The sequence below is a fragment of the Neopsephotus bourkii genome, unplaced genomic scaffold (assembly GCF_033783945.1).
Source record: "Neopsephotus bourkii isolate Nb327-2 ecotype Australia unplaced genomic scaffold, CSIRO-AGI_Nbou_v1 NB_71, whole genome shotgun sequence".
NCBI lineage: Eukaryota > Metazoa > Chordata > Aves > Psittaciformes > Psittacidae > Neopsephotus > Neopsephotus bourkii.
The window spans coordinates 388,236-407,541 of NW_026900588.1; the positions used below are offsets into that span (position 1 = coordinate 388,236).

The 19,306-nt window shown below is 41.7% G+C and overlaps 1 protein-coding gene across 32 annotated transcripts in view; it reads left to right on the plus strand.

Annotated features, from left to right (window-relative positions):
- NRXN1 (neurexin 1) overlaps positions 1–19,306 on the plus strand; it is a 678,625-nt gene that overhangs the window by 387,060 nt on the left and 272,259 nt on the right. For 4 of the 32 annotated variants that reach the window (XM_061353899.1, XM_061353908.1, XM_061353914.1 and 1 more), the window contains exon 1: positions 17,785–18,667. The exons of the other annotated variants lie outside the window; for them this stretch is intronic. In XM_061353899.1, coding sequence (XP_061209883.1) covers positions 18,442–18,667 — 226 coding nt within the window. In that variant the 5' untranslated portion in view covers positions 17,785–18,441. Of the gene's footprint in view, positions 1–17,784; positions 18,668–19,306 lie in introns of those variants that run through there. 32 annotated transcript variants of the gene reach the window in all.

Here is a 19,306-nt window from a genome sequence, read left to right on the forward strand (position 1 = left end):
GAGAAACTTACTTAGGGCACTGTACATAAAAATAAGAACCTTAAAAACAACACCACTGTATGAATAATGGTGGGAATCCCTCTAATTCAGATTGCATCCAAGTAGTGAACTTGGTAGCATTCTCATCATCTGTGGATCAGATCATCTCTCTCTTAGGATGACATCTTTAATCTTAAGGGTGAACCAGTCCTGCCTGTGCTTTGGTTACTGTGGCTAGGGAAGTTCAGTCCGTAGACCTCAGTGGAACCACCAAGCTCTTCAGACTGCTTCCTGAGTGTCCTTGTATGTGTTTCCATACTTGGAGGAATAGAAACTTGGAAAGATTGTTGCTGAAAGACAGCCTGGTCATGCTGCTTCCAGCCTGTTGAAGTACAGCTCAGTTTATCTTGTTTTACAAGTAGGTGGGTATTTTGTCATGGCATGACTGTCTGCCTTTCAATTCAAGTGACATTGTATTAGTCTGGAAAGCCAGAAGGACCTTTCTCTTTGGGATGTTATCTGCATGGTATTAGTGTTAGATAAAACTAGATTAGGGTGAGCATTCCTCTTAATTTTTTTCTGCATTTGCCTTTCTGCAGAAAGTGTGTCTGTTTTGAGTAGAATGCAGAGATTCTGTTTCCTGCATTAACATGCATACTTAATACTTACCAAAATGGGCTTTATGCTTGTAGTTTGTTAACAACCAGTGGCTCCTCAATTATAAACTTACTGCTGTGTTGAAGTCAGTGTGTGCATGTTGACTTGAATCAGTTGAACATCTGTTTTATGTATATTTTAGTCTTAATTACTAAAATTCTTACTGTAGCTGTGACTTGAGCTCCTTTTCTTAATCTTGTGATCTGGAAATACTAACTTCCTATTACCCTCATTTAATTTAGACTGCATTTCCACCTAGCTGGAAATGGGGATAATATTTTCACTTTTAGGATAAGTAAAGTTTATTAATTGGGGTTTGTATGGCAAAAAGCAGCATAGCAATAGGAAATACTTAAGACCACTTAAAATTCAAGGAAATACGTCACTGAAGAACATAAAGATGTAATTTAGGGACCATATGTTACAAAAGTATACATGTCGTTCTCCGTGGAGGATTATGGAATTGTATCAGTAGATGGAATAATTGTGTGATTTATACTACTTCACGTTGTAAATGACTGAGAAGTTCCCAAAATCAAATCTTAGGAAACCTTAAAAACAGAGAGTGAAGAGGAGAAACAGATTGATGCAATTACAAGTCCTGTCAACAGTTCAAATCTGCTCCCAACGTTACTACCTGTAAAACATTCTAACATGAAGAAAAGGAAAAGACATTGCTCATGGACTGTTCTGAAAATACAACTTCATAGTGTTAATCATGCAGCAGTAGCTCTGGATGCTTACAAAGTATTATAGGTGTTTCAGAAAGCTGAAGTATGGATTTAGTAAAGGAGATGATCCTAAGTCTTCCATTATTATTTACCTTATAAGTCTTTATAAAAATGGCTGGCTTTTTTTTTTTTTTTCATTTAGTAAACTACTAATGCATATGAAATTCCTTCAGTATTTATTGCCTTAATCAGGAAACCATATGAGCAGCAGCTCAGGGACTGTTGAGAACCTCTGAAATGCAGCAAATGCTAGAGAACCCCAAATTTAGAGTCTTTTGTGGTCTCTCTCACACACATGCAAGTGAGTACATAAACACACACCCACAACTCACGCTCTTTGTCCTTCTTGGTTCATTTCCTTAGGCTTTGTTTTATAGCCATTGTGATCTGCCCAGCAGCCAGTGTTTACCATGCAGGCTAGGTGAATTCTCAGGAAGGCAGAGAGGCCAAAAAATTGATAGGAGGATAAGCATGTGTTGTTATTTTAGAGGGTTTGTTGAGTTTTGTTTTGTCTTTTTTTTATTATTATTTAAATTATGATCTTCTCAAAACTGTATTTGGAGAGAAAAGCAACCCATAATGATACTCTGTTGAAACAAGTGATGCTTGACTGGCTGGGAACCAGAAGGAAAATAATGACATAAAAATTGTCCTTGTTCAGGAGCAAAGATTATACATAATTGGACAGTTACGAATCAATGAAACTGTAAACTTTTTCATACATCTTGGCAAAAAGTCAATCTTCCATGTGTAAGGAACCAGGGTCAGAACACATCTAGAATAAAGTAATGTCTTTAACTTTGTGTGCTCTTGGCTGGAACAAGATAACTTTGATATCTCCATTGGAAATGTATTCCATTTCAGTCCTGGAGCTTTCCTGAAATACAATGGGGAAAGCTTCACTTTTAAAGAAAACTAGCACTATATTTAAACATCTATGTCATAAGTATATTAAGAGAATAAATAATTGTGAGCTACCAGATTTGCTGTCATGTATTCTGCAGTCACTTGAGTCCATTGGTAGAATTACAGTCTGGTAAGTAAATGCTTTTATTTTGCATTACATTACAGATTTCTGTTTCTGGATCCTTCTGTACTGTTTTTATTCTCTGGTTCTACTTTCTATACATCCCTTCAATACCCCTCCAGTATTTCCTAGACCTTGTGATGGCATCCTATTGGATAGGGTTTTCACATTCCTCTCGTGATGTGATTTTTGAATATGATAGATATGGCATTGCAGCTGTGAATTTGATTAGATAATAATGAGTTTTATTATTATCCAACTGTCTTCACTGTTTTCATCACAATTCTTGTATTATTTAGATGCTTTATATTTTCTCAGTGTACTACCCTGCTGAAGAACCTAGAATAGAACCATAAACTGAGATTAATTGGTTTTAAATCTGTATTTAGAAAATTGTAGAAAAGTACTATGAAGCAGGAAGATAATGCAAAAGGTGTCAGAAGAGACTGTCATGCTTAAGAACTGTATTTTGAGGTTATTCTTTTTGAATGGAAAAGCAGTGGATGAAGGAGCTTCAACAGGTTTATTTTTACATTGTGGGGATTCAGTTATAATATGGATCAAAGGAAACAATTTCTTTGAAGAACAGTGGGCAGGGAATTACTGACAAGAGAGTGTCCTGCTGCAAAGAAATTCAATAGTTATGATGATCTCTAATGAATTTAATAAATGAGGGACAAATCACAAGATACTTTCCATGCTAGCAAAAAGGCAATCTTCTCCAAAGAGGGATGTTAAGCAGCAGGAACTTGCTCTGGACGTGGTCTCACACTCTTCACATCAGTGCAACTTACTAGGGAGAGAAAGGAGAAATTATGGATGTTAGGAGACTTGTCAGGGGTGTAACAGATAGAGATTTACAGAGAAACAACTTGAGGAAGGAACAGGTAATTTCTGCTCCTTCCTATCCTCAGTAACAATAGATTGTAGCACCTTCTCCTGTGTTGAGACTGCAATTTTCTCCCTCACAGCTCTTGCAAGTAAATTTTACTCAAGCTTTAATTTGAAATATTAAAGCTAAATTCCTTTCAGTCATGTTTCAGTTCACTTTTGAAAGTTTCATGCGCAGTTGTCCAAATCTGTTCACTGGTTGTTTCTTCATTTAGTACGTATTCAAATAAGACACCATAGTATCCAACTATCTGAACTATCAGGGGTAAACTATAGAGAAAATAATCATTTAGAGCATGATGTTGAGAGTATTGTTCAATAAAATACTATGATTCAGTAGAGAATTAAGAAGATTGTAAACTGGCAGTTTTAGATAGGGTTAAATCCCATGAGAATGGACAATTTAATGAATATGTTGTTGAGCACACTGAGTCCAGGAGCTTGACAATATTTGGATCCCATATGTGTTACAGGTAAATAATGTGGTCCAGCTTAATCAGGACAATTTTTGTCAGTGTTAAAAGCTAGCAAACACACACACACACACACACACACACACACACACACAGAGATAGATGTATGTGTGTACATCAGCTAGAAGTTCATGTATCAGAGTTGTTCTTCTAAATCCAAAAGTGAATGATGTATGTTCTTTTCTACTCATCTAAAATCTTTGTGCTTGATGGATTTTCTTCTTTCTTCAATTCATTTGGGGTTGTTCTGTAATCTAGAAGAAGAATTTAAGGTGAAGTGATATTTGCTTTCTTATTTGTTTGTTTGCTCTTGGCCTAGATAAGGTGGCTTATTCTCATCTTTGTTTTCTAAGAAATGCTTCAATCAAATAGACTTGGCATTTCTAGTAACATCACATATGGGGCAAAAGAGGTTTTTGATAAGAAGTTTAGTCCTACTTATTTCAGCACCAACTCCGGGCAAGCGGAAGCCTAGGGGAGAATATTTTCATTCCTGCAGTTTAACAGTTTCCAGCACAAATGATTGCATGCAGGAGTCCTATTCATAAAAGTATAAAAATTAAAGGGACTGAAGGGCATCATCCCACTCCTGAAAAGATAATCACTAACATTTCAGTAGTTCTAGAAAGACTCGTGTCTACACTGTTCTGAAATAATTCTTAACAGTAGAGACTCCACCATCTTCTTGGTGATCTTTCACAGTATTTCCCTATCCTTACTGTTGAGAAGGTTTTTCATAATATCTACTCTGAATCTTAATTGCTGCAATTTAGCACACTTCTTTTTTGTCCTTTCCATCATTGTTATTGAGAACAGGTTATTTCCTTATCCTTTTGAAACAGCCTTTCATGTATTTGAAGGCTATTATCATGTTCCATCTCAGTTGTCTCCTCTGTAGCCTAATTCTTTCAAGCTTTATTGCAGCTCATGTTCTCTAGACTCTGGTCGTGTTGCTCTGCTCATATTGCTCTCAGTTGGCTCATGTCTTCCGGGAGTGTAATGTCCAAATTTGTACCTGGTATTCCTGCTGAGGCTTTATTAGTACTGAGCTGAAAGGAAGCATTACTTCATACTTTTGCAGGCTATACTTGTGTTTGTACACTCCAATATGCTGTGAACAGATGCCGACTCATGGTGTCACCCTGAACCACGTTCAGGCGTCAGGCTCACACTAAAAGGAGGCAGCTAAGGAGAAGTATTGATCATTTTACCCTTCCACCTGTCTATTAGACAAATATGATCTATGTTTATTGAAGATTGATCAGCTAAAAAGATGCGGAAAAAAAGTCTTTGTCTTGAGGAAAAATACATTTGCAGTTTACCACAAGAAGATATCAGTGATCAATGTTTACTTATTTCAGAGTGCTTGATTCATTCCATTCACTAACCACTGGAAATGTAGTACCCTCTCTTATCAGGAGGGAAATCATGCATTGCGGATTTATGGCCAGGTTTGTATTCATGCTCTGGATTTTCTCAGTCCTTGTGTTTATAGTCACCTAGGTCTGAAGATATCCTAGTGATGTTTATGCTATGGCTAAACATTGGTGAAATATCTGCTGATCTCCTCACTGTGGCCAAAACCCTCGTTGGTATGGCAAGTTGTCCTCTTTCGTATGAAGATACTAAATCAGAGATTCTAAATGAATTAACAAAGTGTGAAGTGGTGTTTACCACCTGGATCTGTACGGAGCAGTGATGCAGGGATTCCCTGCTGCTAGTCATATTTACAACCAGCATTTTCCTGTAGTGCTGCTGGAAAGGAAAAAGCAAACTTCTTCAAATGCATAATTAAAATTTCCCTTCTGGAAAACTAATGTTGTGAATCTGCTTATTTCTGAGCTGCTTTAGTGGAAGAAAGCCTTTACTGTATTGCTTACACGTTATAAATCTCCTTTGATGAAAAAGAAATGAAAGAAGTGCAAACAGTGGTACATTTTCTAGACTAAAAAACTTTTTCATGTACTGAGTTGTATAATTGAAACCCATCTTGACTAGGGAAGTTACTTTAGAAGTCTTTAAGGTTGTAAGCTATTTCCCCCTTTACAGTTCTGTATCTCTTTGGCAGTTAAAGATAATTATTATATTGTATATAGATCCAGTGTTCTAGAGGAATTTCATAAGAAGCAGATGCACTTATGGGATATACTGTATGTCTGTCTGTATCTGTCTATGATTCTGTGATTCTGTATCTAAAGGATATTTAATTTAATGGCATAAATATTGCTCTGAGTCTCTTTTTGCATTAATGATAACTTGATCAGTTGTGTGAAGTGAGAATTAAAAATGGTTTCTACTAATTTATAGCTCATACAGATTTTATTGGAATGTGTTACCACTAAGGTAGCATTCCAGGTCTTTTAGCATGTGTAAATTCCATTCAGGTCAATGGGATGTTGGCTGAAAACATACAACTGGAAGGTATGTGGCAAAACGAGCCTATGCTGTAATTCATAAACCTTTTTTGTGATTGTAATTCTGGTGTAGAAGTTCCCTCTTAGAAATAGGAGGGCTGCTCATTGTCCCATGCAAGTGCAAATACTGCTTTCTGCTACAGTGGGAAGGTAAGAAACAGGGATCCTGGCCCCAGGTTGTTATGTGACTTACCACTTGACCTGATGCTGGTGGTGTGCCCGCATCTCTCACTGAGCTTCATCACTAATATTTTAAGTCTGGCAGCAGTGACTAATATTTAGGTTAGGACAATTATGTTTTCATGAAAGCTGGCTTACCGAAGCCAAGTAAATGGAAACAGAGGTTCTTAGTACCAAGTACTGTAAATTTATACCATAATATTTAATCTTCCTTTAGTACTTTTGTGTTCCTTGAAAAGGAATTGAATGAAAACAAGGTGAAGTCTTCCAGGGCATTACTTAGAGAAGGAGTTTTATTGAGTAAAGTGCACTGATTCCAGCTGTAAGAATTAACTAATTTTAGGTTTAAAGGCAGTTCTGAAAATAAAGTATTTGAGAGAACACTTGTTCAGTCCCAACTAAAAAACAGTGACAAAGAAAAGGCATTTAGTTTTTTTTTAAACCAAGACTACAAAAAAAAAAAAAAATGATGAAAGGGAACATCATTTTCAAAACGAAATCACTTTAAAAAATGTGATTCTTTAAATTTTCAGTATGTGTTTCCTTTATATTTTACTATAAATAATCCAAGAGCTTTTCATGTTCCCAAATGGAAGGAAGAAAAGTTTCACTATAAGTTTTTTCTCAGCTCCACTGCTGTCACTGCTTTATAAAGCACTTTGATATATCTGGATAAGAAGGACTACACTAGTACTGAGCTTTTTTTAAACAAAGCAGCCACAAATCAGTAGCACATACAGTCCCAGCTCTGCTAACAACACAACAGTTCTGCAGGAGGCAGGGCTATGCAGAAACTGTGATAATTCATTTATGTGATTGTCTTCCTCCAGTGCGTAGCATAATTCTGATTAACATTACTGGCAGTACTTTGTGCGCATCAAAGGGAAAACAGCTCCAGGAACTGACATCCTGTTAAATGTGGAAGAGCTCTTACAGGCTAGTGTGGCTCAATATGGTGAGTTTTGAAAACTTCCTCAGGAAAACCCTAATCTTTTCTGGGCAGTAATGGTGAACTGTGTAACCACAGCTGGCCAGCAGTGCACCCATATTTTGTGTTGGAATTTATGAGGGTTTTAGCATGTGCAAAGATTGAAAGCGCAGTTTCAGACCATCATCCTTTTTAGGCCCCCATTCCTCTCATTTTACTTGTTAGAAACAAAATTAGATCCAAGGGTGTTAAAAGAAAGCCTCTAGCTTTCTAAGCCTTTAAACATGTGTATGCATCACGTATTTTTCTTCTGAGTGCATCTTTTATCATCCACTGAAATAAATAGGTAAAACTAGGCAGGTTTTGATAGAACCATCAAATTGCAGCTGAGAAGTCTTACATTTTGCTTCCTGTTACAACCTGTTTGTTAAAAAATAAGTTGGTTGTGACTCTTAATTTTAATCATATAGCAGATGCCTTGTCTTAGCTAGGAATAACTTCAATTTAATTCCTTGAAAACCAAAAACACAGGTATAAATTAAATTATTTTCTGTTTCAAATCTCTTCATAGTTTCAGTTATTATTTACACATACGCTAAGGAGAACAAGCTTTTTCTGTCAGACTGTCTTTACAGTGATAATGCTTTCCCATACAAGTTGTCCCATCAATGAGATATTTATAGGATTCCCATTTTTCAATGTATAAAAACTAAGGAAGGCCCGTGCAGTTGTAATTATTTTAAACATTAGCATTTACCATGAAGTGATCTCAAAGTGCTTTAAACACAGTATTGTGTTTAATATGTATATATATGTATGTATTTAAACACAGTATTTAACAATGTTCTTGGTAGAGCTTTATGGCTACAGACTTGTAGATGTAGAAGACTTAATCCTGCAATGCACTGTTTAATAGTGCTTGAAGATGAAAGCCTCTGAAACCTTCCGTCTGAAGGGTGTAATGCTACCAAGCCTTACTCATGCAAATCATCTTTATCCTTGTGACTGATAACATTGACCTAGCTTGTCAATTTAGCTATTAAGGGACTAATGGTTTGTAGTGATTTGTCCGAGGTTGTACTTGAAAAGCTATGGTAGAGGCAGCTGTAGAGCTTCCATCTTTTCCATACTACCAAAGGGAAGTCAGTGTAGAATAATGCTTTAGATGAGGGTATGGCATATCACCTGATAGCCTAGCCATGTATCATTGCAGAAGTGTTTAATTTTACAGTGTTACTGAATGAGAGATGTGCACAGTGACAGCAAAATGTAGGTAGATGTCTTCATTGAAATGCTTCAACAAAAGTCTGCATATTGTATGTATTAGAATCCCCTATATTTGCCCTTAGGATAACAGAAGAACCCGTGTATCACCAGACACTTCCCCTTGTTAGTTATCTTTGGCTTCTGTAGGAGCTTTATTTTCCTTGCCTTATCAATAGGCCTGCTCAAAGAAGTACAACATAAAGGGTTTTAACTGTGTTATTGATTGAGTAGGAAGTGATGTGTTTGGGACTGCTGGAGCTTCTCTAGTGAGTATTTATTTAAATCGGGGAGAAAAATCAGTATGACTTAAAAAAACAAACTAGAACTTTCATTTAACATTACAAAAGAGGGCATTGCTTAATCCCTGAAGTAGGAAATTGCTTTTCTTCATGATCCATTGCTTTCATACTGTTTCTGGCTGCTGGTGCTGAAGGAAAGAAGAACTGTGTTCTCACTCTTGTTTTCACTGTTGTTTCTTGTTTTCTTACCCTCTACAAAAACTTGGCTGCTAATTTGTTGTTGAAATAAATAAAGGGTGGGGAGAGCCTGGCTGTGGAAAGATCTCTTTATCTCAAATAGGCATTTGTAGATAGGGAAGCAAAGCAAAACTTTAGATGGGAACCTGAAAAAGGGAAACTAAGGATTTGAAATAGCATATCAAAGGTGAAGTGTATGAGATACTGCTGTTCTTTGAGGTGCTGTTATGGGTTTAGACCTAAATTCAGCAGCGTGTTCCCAGAAGAGGAATGTTGCTAAGGAGTGTTTTTCCCTGTATTCTGGTCTTGTACACATACAAAGAGGAAAGAAAATGACAATTAAAAGGCATAGCTGGCTGAAAATGGTGGTATCTTGTTTCACCTTAGTTAAAACTCGTTCATTTTTGTTAAAAGCACCTATTGTTTTATTGCTTCTAATATGCATTACCGAAATACGGTGTGTTACAGCTCAGGGCTGGAAAACACTAATGGACTATGACTAAGGAATGATTATTTAACTTCAGAAGTTACAGTATTTAGTTAATGATTCCATGACATTGTCAGGACAGGTCACAGATGCATTTTGAAGTAATTGTAAGTTACCAGCAGTGGTTTATATTTTTCCCTTAGCAACCACAGTAGAAGTTGTATTTTTCTCCTATCAGTGGTGACTCCTGTTTCTTTTTTCCATCTGATTGCTTTTTATGTTGTGGGTTTTTTTTTTTAATCTGTTTAGCCTTGCAAATCAAAATCAATGGTTATGCTAGCAAAATAGCAATATGAAAATCGTTGTGACAGTGATGTTTTGATACTAGGATGTAGTAATAGGAGAGATACATGTAGGTTTGATGTGGAGTTTTTGCTTGTGCTAGCTGTATGAGGAAGATGGCAAGACCACACCATATGCCCAATAAAAGCTTCATTAGAAAGGCATTAGTAGCTTAATCCAACTTACTCTGTGGTTTATTTTATTTAGAATGTAATAAGGTAAGTTCATTAGTTTGCAGACTTAATGTCTTCTACTGTACCTCAAAGCAACCAGTAGCAATTCCACTGAGACGCTGCAGATCTCACTAACACCTGTCAAGATAAACTCATGGCTCTCTGGGGGAATCACCTTGGCAACATAACTGAGGAAATCTGGGAAAAAAGTAAGTCTTTCACACACAGAAGTGTGTTACACAGTATGAACTTGATTAATGATTTTTCACATGCCTCCGAGGTCATAGATCTCTTTAAAATAGGAAAAAAAAAAGCCAAATCAATCTCTGAAGAACAAATATTTTGGAATGTACAATGCTGTGTTTGAAATGTATTTTAAAGAACTTGACGGATGGAGAATAATTATGCAATTTGAATTGAGCCTCAGAAAGGCTGTCTGAGATCAGCAATTGAGCCTCCATCCCCCTAGGGCTAATATATTAGATTACAAGGATTATTGTAGTGCCAGTATTTGTGCCACAACATTTAAGATTATATCAGCGTTTCCATTTTAAATCTGTATGTTTAGAGGTTCATAACTCAGCTATACAGAGTGTGCTTGGCACTACAAACAAATACAGCTTCTGCATGATGCTGACACTTTTTCTGGGGAATAAAGAAGAAGGAGAAAGAAAGAAGTTTAAAGCTAAATAAGTATTTGAACATTTTACAGTTATGAACGCCAAAAGTTAATGCTGTCTTCTTGCGACTCTTGTTTTTTATATTCAGTTATTTCTACAGCTGACTTTTAACACTGCTGCTGTCTGGAGTCTTAAGCACTGTATTGAACTAGGAGAGTGGATAGAATAGTAGCAGGCTGGACCTTACCCCTTTCTTTGCCTCCTTCAATAATGTTGTGGGATCAGTGTGCTCAGGGAAGACAGGAGGTGGAGCTCCACCATCCATCCTCTTCTTCACCAAGACCAGGAAGGGAGTGAGGTGATGATCATGAATCATAATGAGTGGCATCTTAGAAATCCTGTCAGGAGAACCTGCTAAAAAATGCACTCCTGACCATAACTTACTCTACGCCCTTCACAAATACAATTTAGGGCTCTCAGGGCTATCAGAGGGCTTCCCACAGAAAAAAAAAAAGGCAATCAATTTTGTCTTGCAAGGTCTTTAAACTCAATTTCCCCATTTTAGAACCGTTGCACTTCGAGTCTAGTGTGAGCTTGGGCTTGACATGGCATTTAATATTTCAGGTATTATGTATGGTAAACAAGAACAAGAGCTACAGACAACACCATACATAGACTTTTCCTATTTTTGGAGGCCTTTATCAACAAATACCCTTTGCATGTATTTCATATGCTCGTACTGGATACAAAGGAGCACAGTGCTGGGTTCTGTTATTGGCATCCATCACTGATCAAACTTCTTGATGACTAATTTCCAACCTATTTTTGTGGTGTTTTTTTTTTTTTTTTTTGTCCCTAGCTGGAGTATTTGCTGAGGAGTTCAAATTAGTATCATTGAAGCTCTAGTCAGGGATCTGCCTTCTCTGCGGCAGTGCAGTGCCAATTCCTGCAGCAGCACTGGTAGGAATCGGACTTCTGCAGGTTCTGCAGCAGTCTAATTGCCCGTAGAATTAACTGCTCATGCAGTAGTCCAGAACGAACATGGGCACAGCATGCCCTGCTTGATACGGGACTACAAATCTCTTAAATGCCTCCACGTATATACATATGGATTGGCCTTAATTCCCATGGCTTTTATATTGGAATGAAGGGGGGAACCTACCCAGAAGCGTTAGCACTTTCTGTGCAAAGTTAGACCAAAAATAAACAAAACAAAAAAAAAAAGAAGAGGAAAATATGAAATAAAGTGGCATTGCAGCACTGGTAGCCAGCAGAAGACAGCCCCCAGGGGAGTATGATCCATCCTCCTCAAGGCAGGTCAAACCAGGGCTAATGTAACTAATGGTAGATGGACTTGGCAAAGTGCCCTGAAGAATGATGGACCCACTAGGGCCATTTCAGACTACGAGGGAACTTCCTTTCAGAGTCAGAATTCCCTGCTGGAAAATATTTTCCTACCAACTCCTTCTATTCTAAATTGAAGGGATCTGCCTGATGTGCTGGTTTTCAGTGAAATGAAAAAATAAATATCAGCTTGCTTTTGACAGCAAGGGATAGAGAGGAAGAGATTGTTTCTGTCTTTGTACATGCAGAGTCAAGAAACAGTTATTATGAAAATCTAAGGCAATTTGAATGGAGAGTTTTATGGACAGAAAGATTTAGCAACTGTACGAGGTTTTATTTTGAACTATACCTATAGAGAGAATAGCTGCACTACAGAGAGAGCAGCTTTAAGTATTTCCATTGTAAACTTTTTCCCGTGATCACAAAAAATTAGAATTTCTCTGTTTTTTTGGCTGCACAAAAACTTTGTCTCTGATAGAATTGTACTTTTTACCTTCTGAGTATTTCACAGCCGCTGGCTTTCTTTCTAAAGGGTTTCTGCCCTAAGTTATATAGGGTTAGGACACAAACTGGCCACAGTTGTACATGGATAACAGGCCTTGGTTCAGTATCTTGTAATTCATTGGCTTCTGAAAGAAACATCCTCTGCTGTTTTAAAGAGGAAAATTAACACCTCCAGTGTCACCAGACATTGAAATGTCTGAAAATCAGACCCTTCTAGGATTGGGACATCCTGTGTACAGGTCCGTAAATTCATCAGAGTTTATAGTGGTAAGTGAAACATTAGCTTGAATGTTTTCTTCTCTAAACCACTGTTTGTAGGATGGATAAACATAAATTCTGGTGTTCTTAACTGTAATCACAAAATGTCCACAGGTTTTCAGATGAAGTGAGATTCCATACCAAATAACAGAAAAGAACTAATAAAAAAACACAGGAAGTGTGTTAAAGTGTGCATTTTTCTTCTATGTTTGCTGAATAGCACTTGAGCTTCAGGAGTTTAAACATGGCTGTTGCAACCCTAGTTGCAAAATTTCATCTCTGGAGAGCAAAGGTGGCCAGAGAAGCCTGGTTGCGTGAGGCAGAACTTAACCTAAAGGAGCCCTGAATTTAACTGACAGCTTCGTCAAGCCTGAGGCATGGTCTGCACTTGAGGTTTGCTGGTGTCACCAGAGTTGTTCATCTTAACTAATACAGCTGTATTGACAAGAATCAGGGTGTAGAGAGATATGGTTGTCCCAGCAAGAAGTATCTGATTTCATTCAAGGAAATAATGGAAATAACACGCATGGAAGTGCTTTTTCTGTCTGTATACATCTTCTTTAGGGGCATTTGGTGTTACAGGACAATGGCAATAGAAGAAGACAGGGAAAGATGCGTTTTTACGACTCAGTATATTCTTGCTCGTAAACTTAGGAACTTGCTTGTATTGACAGAGTTCACTTGGTGGAAATAACTTGATTAAAAGTCACATTTACTACCAGTGTGACCTGCACAGGGTGTTAAATGGTGTTAAAAAAACATTAAGTTCACTGAGCTAAGCTTCCAAAATAACAAAAACTGCCCTGTGAACTCTGTATTTTATTTTCACACTTTATTTGCTATGCCTGCAGTGGGATATTTATTTGTTTCCACAAATTCTTGTTTATTGCGCTCTTTTGTACCACTTCTTCCTTCAAGTGAACCTTCACATACTGATGCTACAATGTTGATTGTGTTGGGGAATACATGATTTGGTGTCTTTGGGGATTCAAACAGATTATTTCAAATTCAGCTAGTTCCTCAGCTGACAGAGATTCATATGTCAGCAGGGGATAAAAAAATTAAGCAGTCTGCAATTCTGGAATTCCAGGTTGGAAGGGACCTCAAGGATCATCTGGTTCGACCTTTTCAGGCGAAGCATGACCTAGACTAGATCTCCTATGTTTGCTTGCAGATGCTTTTAACTTTCAGTTTTCATTACAAAGCTTAACTCTGGGTACTGAGACACCCAGTTAAGCTTTTTAAATAGACTCATGAAATCATAGAATTCTTGAGGTTGGAAAATACCTTTAATATCACCAGGTTCAACCGTTAAGCTAGCACTGCCAAGTCCACCACTATACCATGTCCCAAAGTGCCACATTTAAATGTCTTTTAAATACCCTCAGGGATAGTGATTTGGACACTTCCCTGGGCAGCCTATTCCAGTGCCTGACAATCCTTTTGGTGAATAAATTGTTCTTAATATCCAGTCTAAACCTCCCCTGGTACAGCTTTCAGCAATCTCTTCTTGCTCTGTCTCTTGGTACCTGGGAGAAAAGACAGACACCTACATCTCTACAACCTCCTTTAAAATAAAACATTAAAAGACTAGAAGTATCTGACTACCAGCATTTGCTTCAAATTGAAAAGAAGCGCTTGCTGTTATCATAAAAACTGAGCAAGAGAGGAGTTTATTTCCTGGAATTTCCTTCTTTTGCATTCTTGTCCCCATCTGCCTTTCACTTGCTTTCATACACACTTGCTTCTTCACCTTCCTTTTTAGCTTCCTGGTATTCTTTCCACTTTAAGCCTTTTTATGATATTTTCTGCAGATTACTTCTTCCCGTTTCTCACCCATGCATGGAATTAGATCACCTTCCCCCTCTCTGAAACTCAGATAGTCCTCTCCTGTTTGTCACTGTGGTTCAGAGTGCAGCGCCAGGAAAATGTCAAATGTTATTAAAATTAGAGCTAGTACATACCAGGTGCTCAGCACATTGGAGATCGAGAAAGGGATGCCTACATAGGCAGGAGTCATCCTATTCCCATTTTAGGCAGGTACTTACATCGCCTAAATAGCTTTTTGTGGAGATTGGCCTTTGTGTCTTCAACTCTTGGTTTGGCTACGCAGCAGCAAAATAATCCATGAATTTAACAGTCCCTAAGTAGTGTTTAACATAATAATGTAACACCTAAAAATGACCCATTATAATCCATCTGATAAAAAAACTGCTCTAAGTAGTCTCCAAACACAGATTTAAACTCGAAACTTTAGTGGCAGTGATGTGTGTGCACTGCAGAAATAGTACACATTTAATAACGCCAAGCACTTAAACACCCTTTTTATTTTCAGTAAAATATTAAATGAAGCACTTTTGAAGTACCTAAACATTTTATTCATTTGTCCTTGGTATTTAAGCACTAAGGCCTCCCTAATACAGTAGGTGGCAGATGGAGCAAGAATTTAGATAAGGTGCTCATGCTACAAACATATCCAGCAACACAGAAAAGAACACTGACACAAAGTTCTACTGAATCATGGAAGCATAGAATAGTTTGAATTGGAAGGAACCTCAATGCTCATCCAGTTCCAGCCCCCTGCCACAGCAGGGACACCTTCCACTAGACCAGGTTGCTCCAAGCACCATCCAACCTGGCCTTGAACACTGCCTGGGATGGGGCAGCCACAGCTTCTCTTGGCACCCTGTGCCAGCACCTCAGCACCCTCAAAGTGAAAAATTTCTTTCTAATGCCTAATCTAAATCTCCCCTCTGTCAGTTTAAAGCCATTCCCCCTTGTCCAGTCCCTATGTGCCCTTGTCAGAAGCCTCTCTCCAGCTTTCTTGTCCACCCCTTTAGGCACTGGCAGCTGCTCTACGGTCTTCCTTGAGCCTTCTCTTCTCTAGGCTGAACCACCCCAGCTCTCTCAGCCTGTCTCCATAGCAGAGGTGCTCCAGCCCTTGGAACATCTCCATGGCCTTCTCTGGACTCACTCCAGCAGCTCCACATCCCTTTTGTGTTGTTGCTGCCAGAGCTAAACACAGTACTCCAGGTGGCAGTCCACACTGTCTTCAACCCAAGTAGGACAAACTGTGCCCAGGCTGGAAGGAAACTGTGTAAAGCCTCAGTTGCAAGGTTATAGCCTAGCAGGAAACCTGGAATGGGGAGCCAGCTGGGCATTCCTTGGCACCCACGGGGATACTCCTGACTAAAAGGCAGCAGGACACAGCTCTTATTGGAGGACTCAAAACAGTGGAGCAGAACTTTGTTTAGACAGGACTGGCCAACTGCCACTGTATCCCAACAACTGCGTTGCCAACTGTACCGTCATGCGGTTGGCAATACCGGCTTCCTGTTTCAAAGGAGTGATAACAATTTTAAGTTGCTCATCTGTAGGATGTCTAGAACCATTAGGAACAGTCAGTTAACTACTGCCTGTTTCTAAAACGGCAGCAACATGTGAACAGTTTACAGAGAAACTAGTTCCAGTGACTGACTGAAATACTTTGTGTCCTGAATCGGATTGATAGAAAACGTGGTGGTATTTACGGAAAAGATTTCTAACACATCTGAGGTGCATGAACAGGAAATGTACATCAGGGGCTTTAATTTTAGGAGATCTGGTGAATCCAGGCTGACGTTCCTTTGAGTTTTCTTTCATTTTTCCTTAACTCTGAAACTTAGAGAATTGATTGCGTTTTATGTTCTAAGAGGCGACAGCGCGTGGCAGTTGCAAGCTGATAGTTTGGAAAATTGGGGTTTGTGACTTCTTGAGAGGCTTGTTGAGGCAGGTTGGAGAAGGAAGTTGCTGTGACATCCTCAGGAGTTGTCTTTCCCCGGCGTGGTCCAGGGGAAGCCCAGCTCATAGGACCATAACCAGGGTGCGGGGTAGTCCCCCTTCTCCGGGGATGCATCCCGCAGGGAGATACGCGATGGGGGAGGGGGGGATAATCCGCGTTGGGCTGAGCAGACCCGGGGCGAAAAGCCTTCCTCTCTCCTAAACCTACGCATCTGAGTGAGGGTTGTGACTTCTCTTTCGCGGCCGCGTTGGGATTCGAAAGTGCCTCAGCGAATTGCCGTGGTTTTCGTTTAAATTAACGCGAAATGCATAAAGAAGGGGGAAAAAAAAGGCATTCTCACACCCACTGCTCGCCCTCTCCCTTTCACGCATCCGCACCCCGCACCCATGATCTCATGCTGCTGAACGCATGGCACAAGATCTACGGCGGGCTGGAAACGGGGGAGGGAGAAAAGGAAGAGGAGGGAGGGCAGCGGAGCGGGGGGCCGGGATCGTGCGGTCGTCGCCCTCCCCCCCGCACCGTACCTGGGGTGCGGTACTGCAGGGCTGCGCCTCCGGGGGTACGAGGGCATAGGACCCGCCGAGCGGGGAAACCGTTTTTCCCTTGAAACCGTCGCTTTTAAGCGGTGACATCTCCCACCCTCGGCTTGTGTGTGTGTGGGGAGGGGGCTGGAGCAGCCCAACCCTCTGCTTTTGGGGCGAGGGCCCCGCTCCGGGGGGCAGTGCGGGCGCAGCCCTGCAGATAGGGTTGGGGATGCTGAGACCCAAACCCACCTTATTTCAGGCTAGAAACCGTGTGGGGTTTTTTGTATTATTCAGCCCAGTCTGCGGTGGGCAGACGAGTAGTGCCGCGAAAAATAATGAAATAATAGAAAAAATAAAAGGTAACTCTTTGTTAGGCGGCTGCTGGGAGCCGGTGCTCCGAGAGGCAGAGGGGAAACACCTGACGGGCCAAGTTTAGCCCGATGACAACCCCCGAAATGGTTCTTTTTTTAGGGTGAAAGCGGTTTTCGAAAGCACGGGTACACCCAGAGGAGGGGACGCGCTGCCGCCGGAGCGGGGGGCGGGAAAGAGAAGGAACGGGGAGGGGGGGAGCGGCGCCGTGCTCCCGGCGGCAGCGGCGAAGCAGCGCGACCGTGCGGGAGCCGAACGGAGCCGCCTCCTCTGCTCGGGCTCGTCCTCCGCATCGCAGCCCCTGTTCGCTGCTGGGGGACTGCGGATTTGCATAGCCCAGCTCCTCCGTGTTAGGGGGATTTTATTTTTAATTCATTTTTTATTTTATTCTTTTCCCCCACCTTCTCTCATCATTTCTCCCTGAAAGACATCCCCGGGTGTTACTGTCAATACTCAGAGCACTGAGATTGCCGGAGCAGCGCGATTGTTGTCTGGCGGCGTGTGTGTGAGTGCGAGTGAGTGTGAATGTGAGTGCGAATGTGAGTGTGTGCGCCGGGAGTGGGACCGCGGGGCAAGGGCTCGCCCGTTCGGAGATGAACGGAGGGACGAGCGGCGGCAGTTTGATTTCCCGGCGCTTTGCCGGCGCTGGCTGATGGAGCGGCACCCCTTCTCCCCCGATCTAGCAGACATGGGGCAGGACCGCCCGCGCTGTGGATTACCGAGGCTGGGGGAACGCTTGGCGCTCTCGTAGCCCTCGCAACTGTGGAGCGTTATTCCATGAGCACCGACCGCGGGAAAGGCTAAACTACCGGTTGTTGGAGCGCGGGGCTTCCCCCTTCTGCCACCACCTCTGAACTGCCTGGATCCTCCGCCGCTGGCTATGTCTCGGATTGTTTTGGGTAGAAGAAGACCTGGAGAAAAGGATCCTAGCCGGCTTTCCCAGCGGGAAGAGAGGGCTCGCCTGGTGCGGTGAGCCGCAGCCGGCGCCGTGCCCGTGTGTGCCAGTTCGCCTCTGCCCAAAGTTTTTACTCCTTGGCGGCGGCTGCCGCTGCTCCCGAGGACGCCGAGCCCCGGAGGATGGGGGTGCTCCTTAGGGGCAGCGCGGAGCCGGGGCCCGCCGGCAGCGGCAGCCGCTCGGCCCTGATCTGGATAGTCCCGCTCACTCTCAGCGGCCTCCTCGGGGTGGCGCGGGGCGCCTCCAGCCTGGGCTCGCACCACATTCACCATTTCCACGGCAGCAGCAAGCATCATTCAGTGCCTATCGCGATCTACAGGTCACCGGCTTCCTTGCGAGGCGGACACGGTGGGTCCGGACGCCGCTCGGTACCTTGTGTGCGCCGCAGAGCTCAGGCCGGGGCTGCGGTGGAGGGGAGGAAGAGGAGCGCGGAGGGTGTGCGGGATGCGGGGCCGTCCCGCTGCCTCGGAGCGGGGCGGGCCGGAGTCCCGCGGGGTCGGTGGGTGCGGAGCGGCGGCTCTCCCGTTCCACTCTGCTGCCTGTAAAGCCCATCACGGAGGCGCCTCCGAGTGGCAGCCCCTACCCCAGCCGGAGTGGACCCCCCGAGGAGGGTGTCTGCGGAAGGCAGGGCAGGGCGGGGAGGGAGCTTGATCAGGAGCGCTCTCCATCCCGTTCATTACCTTGGTCCAGAGTCAATGAACTAAAGCAAGGGTCAGGTAATTAGACAGGAGGGGTCGGGGAAGGAGTTCAGGCGCTGAAAAGGCAAGGTGTTGCCCACCATAGTGGCCAGGAGAGGGACGAAGATGAAATTCTTCTCAGGTGCAGATACGTTTTTCTCAGGAATTGCAGTGCTCTGGTGCTTAGTTTCTGAAGTGACAGAAGCTGCTTCAGTGCCCTTTAAACAGCCCTGTTACAGTTCTCCTTTTTGCATGCATACTTGCAGGAGCCTGTACATAAATACATGCAAAACATGCATATGTTCAGCAT